This window comes from Palaemon carinicauda, chromosome 34 (genome assembly GCF_036898095.1).
Source record: "Palaemon carinicauda isolate YSFRI2023 chromosome 34, ASM3689809v2, whole genome shotgun sequence".
Lineage (NCBI taxonomy): Eukaryota > Metazoa > Arthropoda > Malacostraca > Decapoda > Palaemonidae > Palaemon > Palaemon carinicauda.
Window position 1 is genome coordinate 76,507,863 of NC_090758.1, and position 15,889 is coordinate 76,523,751.

At 34.4% G+C, this 15,889-nt stretch overlaps 1 protein-coding gene across 1 annotated transcript in view; it reads right to left on the reverse strand.

Annotated features, from left to right (window-relative positions):
• Positions 1-15,889, reverse strand: part of LOC137626671 (uncharacterized) — a 20,537-nt gene that overhangs the window by 473 nt on the left and 4,175 nt on the right. The window contains exons 3-8 of the mRNA XM_068357684.1: positions 14,298-14,428; positions 11,770-11,929; positions 3,869-4,394; positions 3,536-3,681; positions 1,922-2,334; positions 1-1,778 (exon numbers count right to left, since the gene is read on the reverse strand). The exon at positions 1-1,778 is cut by the window's left edge and continues 473 nt beyond it. Of these exons, the coding sequence (XP_068213785.1) occupies positions 1-1,778; positions 1,922-2,334; positions 3,536-3,681; positions 3,869-4,394; positions 11,770-11,929; positions 14,298-14,428 (3,154 nt within the window). The remainder of the gene's footprint in view (positions 1,779-1,921; positions 2,335-3,535; positions 3,682-3,868; positions 4,395-11,769; positions 11,930-14,297; positions 14,429-15,889) is intronic.

The window sequence follows — 15,889 nt, forward strand, 5'->3', positions numbered from 1 at the left end:
TAGCCACATTCGTCCGTAGCGAACAACTGACCGCATCGCCTCGCGCTAGCCTTGGCCACATCAGTTTTAGTGTTTTTTCTAATTAGAACCGGTTCGTTTGTATCGGTTTCTGCAAATGACACTTGTTTGGGCTTTCCCCAAACATCACCAAATTCGTTGCTTGTTAATGTCCCTGCATTTTTCTTATTGCCTTTTTCGGTTACCAAAGTATCGCAGAATCTTACCGAGGGTTTGCTCACTTTTATGTCTGTTGGTCTGGGAACGGAAATGTTATCGTGGGACTGATTCGAGTTAGCTTTTCTAATGGTAGACTTTGGCGACCGTAATATACTCGTAGGGGATGATTTTTTCATTTCACTTGAAGAACTGAACAACTTCTCAAGTTTCTGAGAAGGAGCGGGCATCACTGGTTGGTTGTATACTGTAGAGTCCATATTCCCTCCTGAGGATGATTTTAGATTTAGATCTCCACAAGAAGAAGATGAGGAAACATGGGAGTTATCTAATTTTGTTTCGGCACTGAGAACTGGATGCAAAGATTTCAGTGTGTGAAAACTTTGCAGTTCTATAGAGAGAGGAGCCTGCTTCTTGAAATCAGAAAAGGAAACTGACTGCGTCATTGGGCCAGGGGTGAACTGCGGCGCCGACGAAAACAGCGTGTAGGGCTGTGAACTTTCGGATGTTTTAATCCCCGGTAGTTCTTCCGTTGGGGACCTTTGATGAGGTTCTCTGAAGGATGGAGGAGGGAGCAATTCACCACAGAGCAAAGGTTCAGAATGGTGGCTCTCTTGTACCGGGATGTCTGTATGGTGCACACCCTCAGAGTCGCATGCCGGAAGTCTCAGAGACTGCGAGTCTTGGCTATTCTGAACTGGTTGAGGTGCTTGGTAGGATGAAGGTATCTGTGAATTATTGTTAGGATAAATGCTTGTATTTACATTAGACATAGTTTGTCTTAATTCTCTATAGGAACCTGGTGGTTCAATGTCCATGGATGAAGAAAGTGGTTGCATGCTGATGGTTGATGACAAAGTCTGTTGTGACGCAGAGTGATGGCTGGAACTTGCTTGTGAAGGCATGGCATTTCTAGAATTGTTCATGGTCCCCCACATTGTTGCAGAGGGCACAAAAGGAAAACACTTCTCTGAATAAGAAATCTGGCATAATTCTCTAGAAGTAAGAAATCGTTGTAACTCTTCAGAAAATACAAAGGTGTGTAAACCATCTAACGAAGAAGACCTTTGGTATTGTGGTTCTTGTGACAAAGGATTGTGAGTTTGTAATGCAGATGAAGTTGGAAGGTGCTTCACTCCTTTAGAAGTGGAGGTAAGATGCTGTAACGTTCCTGTTGTAGACGTAATGCGGCAGATCTCTCCCCTCGAAGTCATATGTTGAAGGCCTCCGGAAGCAGTAATCAGATGGTGGAGTTCACCTGACGAGGACAATAACTGGTGTAGCTCACCGGTTGAAGTTGCTATATGATGCACTTGACTGGATGAAGAGGGTGGTCCCTGCATGCAAGAAACTTGATGCAATTTTCCCTCTGAAGATGAAAGAGGTTGAGGTACCTGACAACACTGTATCTGAGAGTTGTAGGACGCCGCGATGTGTCGGATATTCTTGGAATTTGTACGCGGAAACGAATTGCTTCTGCAGTCCACTACTGAAGAAGAAGAAGTACGTGCTGCTGCTCTGCCAGCTGCCGTAAGGTCCGTGAACGTTGAGTCTGAATCAGATTCATCGGAGTCGTCGCTGTCTGAATCAGAGAAGGGGCTGTCCTGTAATGTTAGAGAGAAATATCAAAGTAAATATGAGTACATTGATATTAGAGTATATAATATGCTAAGACTGGACTAGTTGACACAATATCAATATTTTTCATGATGGAAAACACCAACAGCTTTAATTGTGGTACACAAACCTGTCTCCGAATGCAAAATCCTCTCGACAATGATGCGTGTCTGTTGCCTTGTTTATGAACATATGCTTTTGTTACAGTTTGCCCCTGTGCATTGGTCTGTATGAACGCTTGTCTTTGGCCAGGCGTCTGCGAAGCGGTGGATCGCGTCGAGGATGCCGCTCGAGGTAGCACATCCAGACTATCTGTGTGACGTCGAAGAGATGTTACAACGTCTGGGTCAAAGATGCCTGCTTTTTTCCCCGAAGACTTGTCGGTAGATGTCATAACCAACGTGTGTATGTGCGTCGGTGTTTTGCGAGGCCTGGTATACTTTGCTATTATAGCACCAGTTATCAGTAACAGGAGAAGAACTCCCCCGATACCTACAACACCGCCTAGTAGCGGAGGTATGCCAAACATCCCAACATCTTTGTCTGCAATCAATAAAATAAAGAATTACTAGACAGGGCTATATTTATATCCAAATGATAGGAAAAATTATAATCTTTAAGTGAACTCATATGTTTTTTTCTGAATTTGTAGTAAATATTAGAAGTTATTTTGGAAATGGCAATTGGCCACCGTAATGGTCTGAAATTGCCAGATCTGCAGAGTTGCTAGGGATTATAATAAATAAGAAATATAACTGATTTAGTTTTTGTAGTAAAAGCTAAGTATATATTTTAAAGAAATAGTCTTGTATCAGATTAAACTGCTTTGTTATGATGAAGGTTAATATTTGAAAATAACTTTATTTTATACTTTAAAAAAATTTCTATTGTCCTTCAATTATTTCTGATTTTGCATTAGCTTAATCTAACAACTAATTGTGTATTTGCTAATACAAAATCATAAGCAAATTGATGGCTTGAATCTCTTCTTTGAAACACAAACAAGAAACAATCACATAAAGGCAACATCCTACCTAATTAGATATTTATAGTCATGTATAAATGCATAGTACATACTTTTAATGAGACAATATCTCCAATACATTAACTTATCTTATTCCAACTCGATACGTAAAAGCGCCATATCGTTTCGCATAGATAGTCACCTTTTGTGACTGAATGTTTCAAATATTTAGGATCGGCTTCAAGCCAAGAAGGAGGCTGGGGACGCGGAAAGTATGGTAAGGAATAGATGAGGTTATGAAACAAAGCCGGATTTGGTGGAAGAGGATAGTATCGACGGATATAATTTAAGAAGCTGCGTCAAGGCGACTGACCCGTTAGTATATAGATGATGAGTTAAAGTAATTTGTTTTTGTATTTTTCTAACACTAAATGAAGTACTATTGTTATGAATACTAGCTAGGGGTGGATAAGCCCAACCCACTTCATTGAAATAAATACCTAGAATAAGATCATCCACATTAAAAATAAAGAGGTTTTATGGATGAATCATTAACGTCGAATTGATGTTAATAACATATCATCAAGGTAATTAGATTGTCGAAAGTGAATTTCTCTTTCTAAATTCTCCAAATTGAAAATACCTGATATCAAGATGTCTTCAGCTAAAAATCAATATGACCAGTAAATTACTAATTTCAAACCTTCTAAGGACTGAAAATATTTTATATATTAGGGTAAAATATTTGCCATATAGTTCTTCCTGATTTAACAAATTCACCTTCAGGATCTGCTCGATGATCAGCGCTTGCTGTGTGGACTTCTATTCTTATGACCTCGCTGCGCCCGCGCGGGTTGTGAGCGGAGATTTTGAGAGTAACGCCCATACCCGCCTTTAATTCACTCACGAACCATATTGGAACCTCGCTGTAAGATAAGGACCTTCTGAGAACAAATCTACAGTTATTATCATTAGTATCATCATTATAGTATAGATTCATTGGCCTATGGGTTACTTATATAAATTAATACTAAGGATTTAAAAATGTGCATTCTAAACAAATTCTAAATATAAGTCTACTTATCTACTTAGAAAAGTAGAATTGGCTCAAACCTGCTAATATTAGCCAATAGGACATCATCCTGCCAAGCCTCAAGCAGGAAGTATTGCGGCAAGCCGCCGTCGAATCCCGCCATGCAGCTTATGGCTAGTGCTGCGTCTCGAGCTTCGTCGTCCGAAGTCGACGTTGCCTCATAAACCTCCTCCCGGTGCGTGACGCTCCTGAAGTCGGGGACTATCGACTCCGCAGTACAGTTGTTCGGAGCATCCGGCGGCCCAGCCGGAACCAAATTGACGACGCAGGGCTTCCTCTGCATTCCGACGGCGTTCGCCGCACGGCATATGAACCTCCCGTAGTCCTCCTGACGCAGCGGAGTTACCAGGACGCTGGAATTGAGCCCCTGGCTCTGTATCCTATTGCCCGGAACGGCCTCCTCTGTTCCGTCCGTCCTCATCCGCACCCAGATCCAAGTCACGTTGCGCGAGGGCTCGGCTGTGACCATGCACTTGATGACCGTCAGGGCCCCTCTCGACGCCCCTTGGACCCGCTCTGTGACGTCGCTCACGCAGACGGGGGCATCTGTTGAATTTGGGATTTTGTTAGTGAAAAGTTGTATTAAATTATTAACAGAAGATACAAAAAAATGTAAAGAAGGTCTTGTTCTTTATGAAAGGATTTGGGAAAAGTTTTCTTTTTCCTGTTTATGTTTTATTTGACTCATATAAACTTCATCCCTTTAAGATGCAAGTCTATCATGGCTAAGGTACAACCTTTTTCACTTATTTTACATTTGATGATTTTCTTATTGATCTATAGAGAAGTGAATATCAGCTTACCTATCCACACATCCATTTATCTATCTATCAATCTATTTAAGTCTATAGTACTCTCAATAACCAAGAATTTAACCTTTCTAACCTTTGATACTTTAATTACCCTTCAAAAATCCACAAGAGAGAGAGAGAGAGAGAGAGAGAGAGAGAGAGAGAGAGAGAGAGAGAGAGAGCGGTAACTTCTTTCTTTAGTACTCCTTATGCCTGCAGTGGTTAAAGAGAAAATGGGCATATTTGCAACCTTTCACAGAAAATGGAGAAAATCATTTTGGGTAACCAAAATAGTCTTTCCATATCTATACGACAAAGATATCATAAAACACAGAAAATTTAGTAAATAAATTAGTTACTTACAAAGAATTTTTTCAAGTATTACAGGGAAATATATTGGGTTTATTTCTTCCCTCTCTTTTACCATAGAAAAGTCTACGGACAATAACCTCCCTGTTTGAAATTACTTAGGCACTACGGTTACTATATTTTATTCGTATTTTCAATTATTTATTATGTAAAAAGTAGTAAATTGATAAAATAAAATAAAAACAACACCAGCATTAATAACATTAACAATAACTCGATATTTTATTGTCGAGTCTATCTTAATGAAACTATAAAAGCCAATATTAGAAATCTTTATATAACCCAAAACTCTTATTTAAAAATGAATATACTATTCTTATCATTATTATTATTATTATTATTATTATTATGATTAAATAGATAGATAGATAGATAGATAGATAAAGAGAACTTAAATAGAATAATGAATAAAAACAAATACTAAGGAATATATTAATAATCATTGTCACAAATTAAGAAAAAATTCTTAATGTAGAGGCCGTGGGGAGGGGCAACCTGGCAAAGTAGAAAATGGAAGAGGCCTCAGACTGGCCCCTTAAATAATGGATAATATTTTTACAAGATTTTCTGGGAAAACAGAGGAAGAAAGTGAAAGCCAAAGTCATTATTATTATTATTATTATTATTATTATTATTATTATTATTATTATTATTATTATTATTGTTATTTTCATTATTATTATTATTATTATTATTATTATTATTATTATTATTATTATTATTATAATCATGAATCTTATTATTACAGTATTATTATTATCATTATTATTGTTATTATTATTATTATTATTATTATTATTATTATTATTTTTGTTATTATTATTATTATTTTCATTATTACTATTATTATTATTATTATTATTATTATTAAAGGCAAATTTAATAAAAGTTCATGGATAAAATTGATGAAAATTATATGAAGACAAGATAAACTCACTGATGAAATCTATTAATAAAATCAAATGAATTAAAGAAATTACACAATAATGTTAATGAATCAAGAATATAAAAATGAAAATGAGATAGAATAAACGTGAATAAATTAATCAGAACTATTTCAACACAGAGAAAACTCAGATTGGCTCAGAAATCTTTGCACCAGACCTTGGGAGACATACACGAGCGGCAATAGGTATTGGTAGGCAATGATGTACAGTCGGATACACGAATTCCTGGTACGCCTCGCTTCGAGTTGAGTAACCGAACAGATCGCATAAGGAAAGATGGTGGAGTTGGTGGGCGAGGACCTGGGAGCACCAGACCTTGGGAGACATGCACGAGCGGCAATAGGCATTGGTAGGCAATCATGTACAGTTGGACACATGAATTCATGGTACGCCTTGCTCCGAGATGAGTAATCAAACAGATCGCGTAAGGAAAGATGGTGGAGTTGGTGGGCGAGGACCTGGGAGCACCAGGCAATGGCTGCTGATGATTCAGTTCGAACTCGTTAGTTACTTTAATGTCTGCAAGCTCACCATTCTTGTGAGCTAAGGATGGGGTGTTTGGGGGAGCTTATAGGTCTACCTGCTGAGTCATCAGCAGCCATTGTCTGGCCATCCCTGGTCCTAGCTTGGATGGAGAGGGGATTTTGGCGCTCTACCATTCATGAGTGACCTTTAAACCCTTATTGAAGAGTCAAATAATTCCCCCACTCTCTTATTCGATTTCAGGAATGATGCCAGATAGGGTAGAAGGGGGTTCTATACATTTTACCATCTGCAGCAACCAACAGACCTCAACTGACTACCAGATATTCAATACCCAAGAGACTGACCATATTACATAAGATCAGCGCCCAAGCCCCTCTCCACCCAAGCCAGGACCAAGGAGGGCCAGGCAATGGCTGATGATGACTCAGCAGATAGACCTATAGGCTCCCCCAAACACCCAATCCTTAGCTCACAAGGAGGGTGAGGTTTAAGCAACCAAAGAAACTAACGAGTTTGAGCGGGAGTCGAACCCCAGTCTGGCAATCACCAGGCAAGGACGCTACCAGAAGGCCACCACAACCCTATATTATTATACCCTCTGTTCAATAGAGTTAAGCAGCTATTAGTTCGGTCAGTTCTTGGATGGGTGATCACCTATAGTCAATTTTTTTTAATGAGTTGCATTTGCTGACTCAGTGGGGGTGTCCTTTTAGCTCGGAGAAGTCTCTTAATCTCTGATTGGTTGGACAAAATAATTTTAACCAATCGGCTAGCAAGAAACTTTTTCCGAGCTAAAAGGGCACCCCTGCGACTCTATGAAAATAAGCCTTTATTAAAAAAAATTGAGTATAGGAATACCGAAGAAAAAAAAGGAAAAGGTGTCGCTTTCTCTATATACTCATATATATATATATATATATATATATATATATATATATATATATATATATATATATATATATATATATATATATATTTACATATATTTATATACAGGATATATATATATATATATATATATATATATATATATATATATATATATATATATATATATATATATATATATATATCATCAGTTGTTACTAGTCCACTGCAGAACAATTGCCTCAGACATGTCCTTCCACTCTCGCCCGTTAATGGGCTTTCTATGCCGGTCTATACCGCAAACCTTCTTGGTTCGTTAATTCATCGTCTTTTCTTCCTCCCGCTGCTTCTTTTGCAATCTCTAGGGACCCATCCTGTTATTCTTAATGTCCATCTATTGTCTGTCATTCTCATTATATGTCCTGCCTATGTCCATTTCTTTTTCTTACAAGTTGTTAGAATATACTTTAGTTTGCTCTCGTATCTATGTTGCTCTTTTTCTGTCTCTTAGTGTTATTCCCATCATTATTCTTTCCATAGCTCTTTGAGTTGTAACTAGCTTATGTTCTAAGGCTTTAGTAAGGCTCCAAGTATCTGATGCTTAAATTAATACTGGTAGGACCATCTTATTAAATATCTTTATTTTAAGAGAAAGTGGCATTTTACTTTGCATGATCTCATTTTGTTTACCAAAAGCTCTCCATCCCATGCTTATCCTTATTTCAATTTCGGTCTCATGTCCTTGGGAAACACTTACTGTCTGTCCTAAGTATGTTTATTCTTAAACAATCTCTAGAGGTTCAGCCATAACCCTTAATTGTTGTCTAGGTATTTTCAGTGATTACCTTGGTCTTACTCATATTCATTTTCAGGCTAGTATCTTTTGCAATTCCTCCCATGATTCACTTAACAGATATATATATATATATATATATATATATATATATATATATATATATATATATATATATATATATATATATATATATATATATATATATATACATATATATATATATATATATATATATATATATATATATATATAATGTATAGGCCTATACATATATATATATATATATATATATATATATATATATATATATATATATATATATATATATATATATGTATGTATGTATATATATACACATATATATATATATATATATATATATATATATATATATATATATATATATATATATATATATATATATATATAGGCATATATATATATATATATATATATATATATATATATATATATATATATATATATATATATATACATACATACATACATACTGAGAATATCTACACACGTAAATCTTACTCTCATACAAAACCGAAGTTTATGGCCCTTGAAATCTAGAGACTCAGGGGCGAAAAAGAGCCGGAGTCCAAGAAAGATTATTGGAACCGGCAGGAGGCAGAAGTCCTTTGCATTGCAAATGGCAGATGGCAAAAGGGACTGAGAGAATGGCAGAGTGATTTCTTTAACTGAGAAAGAGATAGGAAGAGGGAGGGAGACTTTGAGAGGGTCTTGATCGGAATGTGATAGCCACGAGCAGCGGCTAGCGGCCATGTTTGCTCTGTCCGATTCCCCTACATTGACTATTGATTCGACTTCGAAAAGAAAAGGGTGAGATTTTGGAAGGTGAAGGACAAGGGGAAAAGCGATAAGAAAAGAGAATTGATGTGAAGGGAAGGAGGAGGAAATTGACAAAGAATAGGATGAGAAGAGGGAGAAAAAGTGATATTAACGCAGGCAATCAGATAAAAATCACGAGTCGGCAACTCGTCCACCTGAGAAACAAGCGAAGAATGTTGAAACTTCTCAACTGAAACTGAAAGGAGGAAGAGAAAACTTCGGATAGAAAAGAAAATACATTCTCTTCCTTTCTCCCTCTTTCTCTCTCTTCTCCACGTTTGCTTTTACATGTTCTAAACAGCAAAAGAACTAACTAAATTACCCGTGAATGGACTATAGCTGTCGCCCGGGTGGTACTTAACCGTCAACATTTACTCGGCTACTTCGCTCGCTTTTTCCCACCAATTATTGTAATTTCGATGCTTTTAAATAATCGAAAAGTTTCCTAGATGGTTGTTTAAGTGTTGTAGTTGCTTGCATGCAGGTATATACGCACACACACGCTCGTGTGTATCTGAAAACAACACTTTATTTTTTTTTTTAAGATTTCTCGCACGTAAACTCAGCCAACTTCACCTTCAAATCAAGGATTTTCAATTGAATTTTATCGAGTCTTTTTTCGCTGAATAAAAAAAAGTTACTCATAAAATCTTTGCTCATTCGTTCAGGATAAATGCCTTAAAGGTCATTTGTCCTTATGACCATTTTCTTATTTTTTATTGACCTTTTTAGTATTTGAAATTAGATTTCGAAGATGACTGAAATTCACTTTTACTGTAGTGTCTCGTTCCTTTAATATCTACGAGTATATTGATTCCCAATTAAATATATTATTTAACCTCGGTTTTCGTTAATATTTATATTGATTCTCATTGAAATATATTATCTAACCTCTGCTCTAGTTAATATTTATATTGATTCGCAATGAAAAATATATTTATTCCATGTTTTATTTAATATTTATATTGATTCTTATTGAAAAATATATTTAACCTCTGCTTTAGTTAATATTTATATTGATTCTCAATTAAATATATTCAACTACTTTTCATTAATATCTATATTGATTCTCAATTAAATATATTCAACTACTTTTCATTGATATTTAATTTGATTCTCAATTAAATATATTTAACTACTTTTAATCAATATTTATATTGATTCTCAATTAAATATATTTAACTACTTTTCATTGATATATATGTATTGATTCTCAATTAAGTATATTTAACTACTTTTCATTAATATTCATATTGATTCTCAATTAAGTATATTTAACTACTTTTCATTAATATTTATATTGATTCTCAATTAAATATATTTAACTACTTTTCATTGATATTTATATTGATTCTCAATTAAATATATTTAACTACTTTTCATTGATATTTATATTGATTCTCAATCAAGTATATTTAACTACTTTTCATTGATATTTATATTGATTATCAATTAAATATATTTAACTACTTTTCATTGATATTTATATTGATTCTCAATTAAATATATTTAACTACTTTTCATTGATATTTATATTGATTCTCAATCAAATATATTTAACTACTTTTCATTGATATATACATTGATTCTCAATTCAATATATTTAACTACTTTTCATTGATATATACATTGATTCTCAATTCAATATATTTAACTACTTTTCATTAATATTTATATTGATTCTCAATTAAATATATTTAACCTCTAATTTAGATAATATTCATATTGTTTCTCGTAAGGAATAATATTTAACCTCTGTTTTAGTTATTATCTATAATGATTCTTATTGAAACATATATTTATTATCCTCTGTTTTAGTTATCATTTATAATGATTCTTATTGAAAAATATATTTATTAACCTCTGTTTTAGTTATTATTCATAATGATTCTTATTGAAACATATATTTATTATCCTCTGTTTTAGTTATCATTTATAATGATTCTTATTGAAAAATATATTTATTAACCTCTGTTTTAGTTATTATCTATAATGATTCTTATTGAAAAATATATTTATCAACCTCTGTTTTAGTTATTATCTATAATGTTTCTTATTGAAAAATATATTTATTATCCTCTGTTTTAGTTATTATTCATAATGATTCTTATTGAAAAATATATTTATCAACCTCTGTTTTAGTTATTATCTATAATGTTTCTTATTGAAAAATATATTTATTATCCTCTGTTTTAGTTATTATTCATAATGATTCTTATTGAAAAATATATTTATCAACCTCTGTTTTAGTTATTATCTATAATGTTTCTTATTGAAAAATATATTTATTATCCTCTGTTTTAGTTATCATTTATAATGATTCTTATTGAAAAATATATTTATTATCCTCTGTTTTAGTTATTATCTATAATGTTTCTTATTGAAAAATATATTTATCAACCTCTGTTTTAGTTATTATCTATAATGTTTCTTATTGAAAAATATATTTATTATCCTCTGTTTTAGTTATTATTCATAATGATTCTTATTGAAAAATATATTTATTAACCTCTGTTTTTGTTATTATTTATGATATTTTTCATTGAAAATATATGTATTAAACTTATTTTAAATAATATTTATACTGAATCTCAATGTAAAATATATTTATTAACCTCTTTTAGTTGATATTTATATTGATTCTCAATGTAAAATATATTTATCAACCTCTTTTATATAATATTTATATTTATTCTCACTGAAAAATATATTTATCAACATCTCCAGTAACACAAAAACCAAACCATTAAACACCACAGAAATAGATAAAAAAAAATACGCAACCACCGCATAGAAAACTATCTTACGTCTAACTGTGAGCACAACGGGGTTACTCTTGGAGTATCCTTCTTGATTAGCTGACCCGCAGGTGTAGGATCCCGAGTGGAAAGGCTGTAGGTTCCTCATGACCAAACTCAGCCCGCTGACCACCACTCCTGCGCTCACGTTGTGTTCCACGAGGACGTCCTGAAAAGTAGGGAATGGTTGGGAATATAATTGGTAGTATGGGTGGGTCTGTCTATCTATCTATCTATCTATCTTTATATATATATATGTATATATATATATATATATATATATATATATATATATATATATATATATATATATATATATATATATATATATATATACAGGATACCCTCTCTGAGTAAGGGATACCTTAACGTGGTGAAAGGGTTTCTATCTATCTATCTAAATATCTATCTATCTATCTATCTATCTATCTATCCATCTATCTATCTATCTATCTATCTATATATATATATATATATATATATATATATATATATATACACAGTATACCCTCTCTGAGTAAGAGATACCTTAACGTGGTTTAAGGGTTTGCGTATCGCCATGATCAGCAAAGCTTTGATAACGGACCACTCATAAAATATTGGTTTGCTGTAAGCGATCAGGGGAAAATCTCCAACCATCACCAATCCACACTGGCCAGAATGATGACGGAAACTGACGTGAATAAGAACGCATACAAGGCCTTTGTCATGCAGTGGTCCACAAACGACTGCATTTGTTATATACATATACATATACTAGTGTACACCACCTGCCAATAAATGACGGCTGAATATCAATAGGTATGCTCATACACGCACAAACAGATTCAACCTTTCAGACCCAATCCCCTTTCCTAACTACAACACGGCAGTTGTGGTCCCTTCTCCCCGCCGTATGAGTGCTCCCTCTTCAACCTACACAAGAGATGTGGAAAGACCAAGTAGTTATACATCTGGCAATGCTGCTCAGCATGACCAGAGTCATATATACATATATAAATATATATATATATATATATATATATATATATATATATATATATAGATAGATAGATAGATAGATAGATAGAGAGAGAGAGAGACTTGCTCTTTATTATAAAGGGGAGATGCCTTTAGTATGAAGCTTAAGATATAAGCATAATGTGCAGTGAGTTTATGCTAGAGAGAGAGAGAGAGAGAGAGAGAGAGAGAGAGAGAGAGAGAGAGAGAGAGAGAGAGGATTTATTTGATGGGGCTTATGTTAGCATTTTTATAGCTTTGTTTGTTCATGGTTATACTGGAGTCCCTGGATATAAGAGAGAGAGAGAGAGAGAGAGAGAGAGAGAGAGAGAGAGAGAGAGAGAGAGAGAGAGAGATTTTACCCTGTATCTCAGTCAGTTCTCTCTTAAATATGGCAGACAACCAACACTACTAAACATCTCATTAAATCATTTAGCTATCCATAAATTCCCGTTTTCTTTCTCGTGTACTTCATAGAAAATGAGCTCTTGAATTGCCTATTATATTAATCAATAAAGTTTAATATTGATTTTTAGTGGATTTAACCTCTTTCTACAAGAAATTCTAATAATATAGACAGGAAAAGAGAGAGAGAGAGAGAGAGAGAGAGAGAGAGAGAGAGAGAGAGAGGGGGGGGGACACTTTATGAATATTTGTTTTTATCTGGAAAATCTTGGAATAGTTTTCCAGAAGATTTTCTTAGCCGAGAGGCGGAAGTCCGCTGCATCTATAGGATTCCAGAACTTTGTTATCATGGGAACACGGAAGACTTTGGGAATTTTTGAGATAGTTGAAGTTTAGAAGATAATGGTTTAATATCTAGTTTATTTTGGGTCACCTCAAAATATTAGTTTTATGATGAACGATGTGATTCTCTCTCCCCTCTCTCTCTCTCTCTCTCTCTCTCTCTCTCTCTCTCTCTCTCTCTCTCTCTCTCTCTCTTAATCCTACTTGAATGACATTCCTAATTAGACCTAATTCCCACTTACTTGTCATTCCTACTGGCTGTTCCTTCATTAAAATCCTCCTACTAAAAGTGTTCATGATTATTCAATTCAAGTATTGAAGCAACATATGAGTATAATAGTTATTGTTGCTATTAATAATTAATTCATTCCTGAATTTCATTTTCACAAATAGTCCCAGGAATGCTATGATCCCCGGCTTCCAGAAAAACTACTCGTATTATTAGTAGTAAGAGAAAGACTAAAACCCTATGTTGCATAAACTTATTTCTTCCCCTGTGCAAAATCAAGACATGTAAATATGGTGTACGGTCAGTCTCTAGGGCAATGTCCTGCTTGCTACGGCAATGTCACTGTCCCTTGCCTCCGCCATTCATGAGCGGCCTTTAAACCTTTAAACTTTTAATAGTTTAATTCCCGTCTCACATTATACTCAGATTATTCAATAATGTATGATAAGCTAAAAAGAATGTGTTATGCATCTAGGTATAGAATACCTAACCCGTAACATACCGTCACTACCTAGAATCCCCCACGACCCACTGAAGAAACAACGGGCGAACTAAAACTTACGTCGTGGTACCAATCGACTCTGAGGTACCTCGGGTTGGATATGATGCTGCACTCGAAGTATACATCGTCCCCTTCTTTGATATTGTCCGGCTCCAAGGGCTGGCCTAGGGTGAGCTCCATCACAGGTCGATCTGGAATTAGTAGTAACGTCATCAGGTGTCATAGGTGAAGATAATTGCAGAGATTCTGGTTTTTGTAGGGGATAAGATTGACTTATTCAATAACTAGGTATGTGAGCAGGGTGATTGGTGAAGAGTGACGTCATCAGGGTCATTTGGGAGGATAGGATACTTATTCAATACCTGAATATGTGAGCAGGATGATTGGTGAAGAGTGACGTCATCAGGGTCATTTGGAAGTATAGGATTGATTTATTTAATCTCTGTATATGTTATAAGAGTGAATGGTGAAGAGTGACGTCATCAGGGTCATTTGGGAGTATAGGATTGCCTTATTCAATAACTAGGTATGTGAGCAGGGTGATTGGTGAAGAGTGACGTCATCAGGGTCATTTGGAAGTATAGGATTGATTTATTCAATCCCTGGATATGTTAAGAGGGTGAATGGTGAAGAGGGACGTCATCCAGACTATAGTAGATGATGATTTTGTAGTTTTTTGGAGGATAGGATACAAATTCAACTTCTGGATTTGGTTCTTTGTGTAAAGAGCATATTTAATACCCTGGTAATGTGCCTTACTATAATGGCCAGATCATTTTATGCTTAGATTGGAAAGATGTAATATAATCTCAGGTGTTAGGAAGATGACTGGTAATACATTAAGGTTAGGAATTAAAGATGTAATCTGTGAATGTAATTCCTGTATGAAGAAGAAATAAGGAAGGGTGTTAGGTCTGAATGTAATATTTAGTGTAATTCCTGTTATGAAAAAGAAGGAAGAACAGGGGTAATCTCTAAATGTAATTCCTGGTATGAAAAAAGAATGAACAGGGGTAATTTCTAATGTAATTTCTGGTATGAAAAAGAAGGAAGAACAGGGGTAATTTCTAATGTAATTCCTGGTATGAAAAAGAAGGAAGAACAGGGGTAATTTCTAATGTAATTCCTGGTATGAAAAAGAAGGAAGAACAGGGGTAATTTCTAATGTAATTCCTGGTATGAAAAAGAAGGAAGAACAGGGGTAATCTCTAAATGTAATTCCTGGTATGAAAAAAGAAGGCAGGGAAAATGTAATCACTGAATGTAATTCCTGGTATGAAGAATGATGAAGGAAATATATAATCACTGAATGTAATATCCAACATAAAAAGGACAATAGGTATTGATTAAGTTAATAAGGAGATATATTGAACTAGTGAAGGTTAGAAATAAAGATGTAATTCGTGGACAGAATACTAAGTATCTCCTTGACTTTATTAAGTCTTGATGGACAGGTTCCAGCTCGTGAAATTAAATATAAATGTAATTTCTATTAAGTAGAGGATTATTTTAGGAAGGCCATGAAAGACTAATGTAAATCTTAAGCAATCCATGACAATAATAGGTTCATTAATTGACCTTTTTTCAAGGTCTTGAAGGATAGATCCTTCTGAGGATGAAAACCGACCTCCTTAAAGATTACTCTCTCCTCT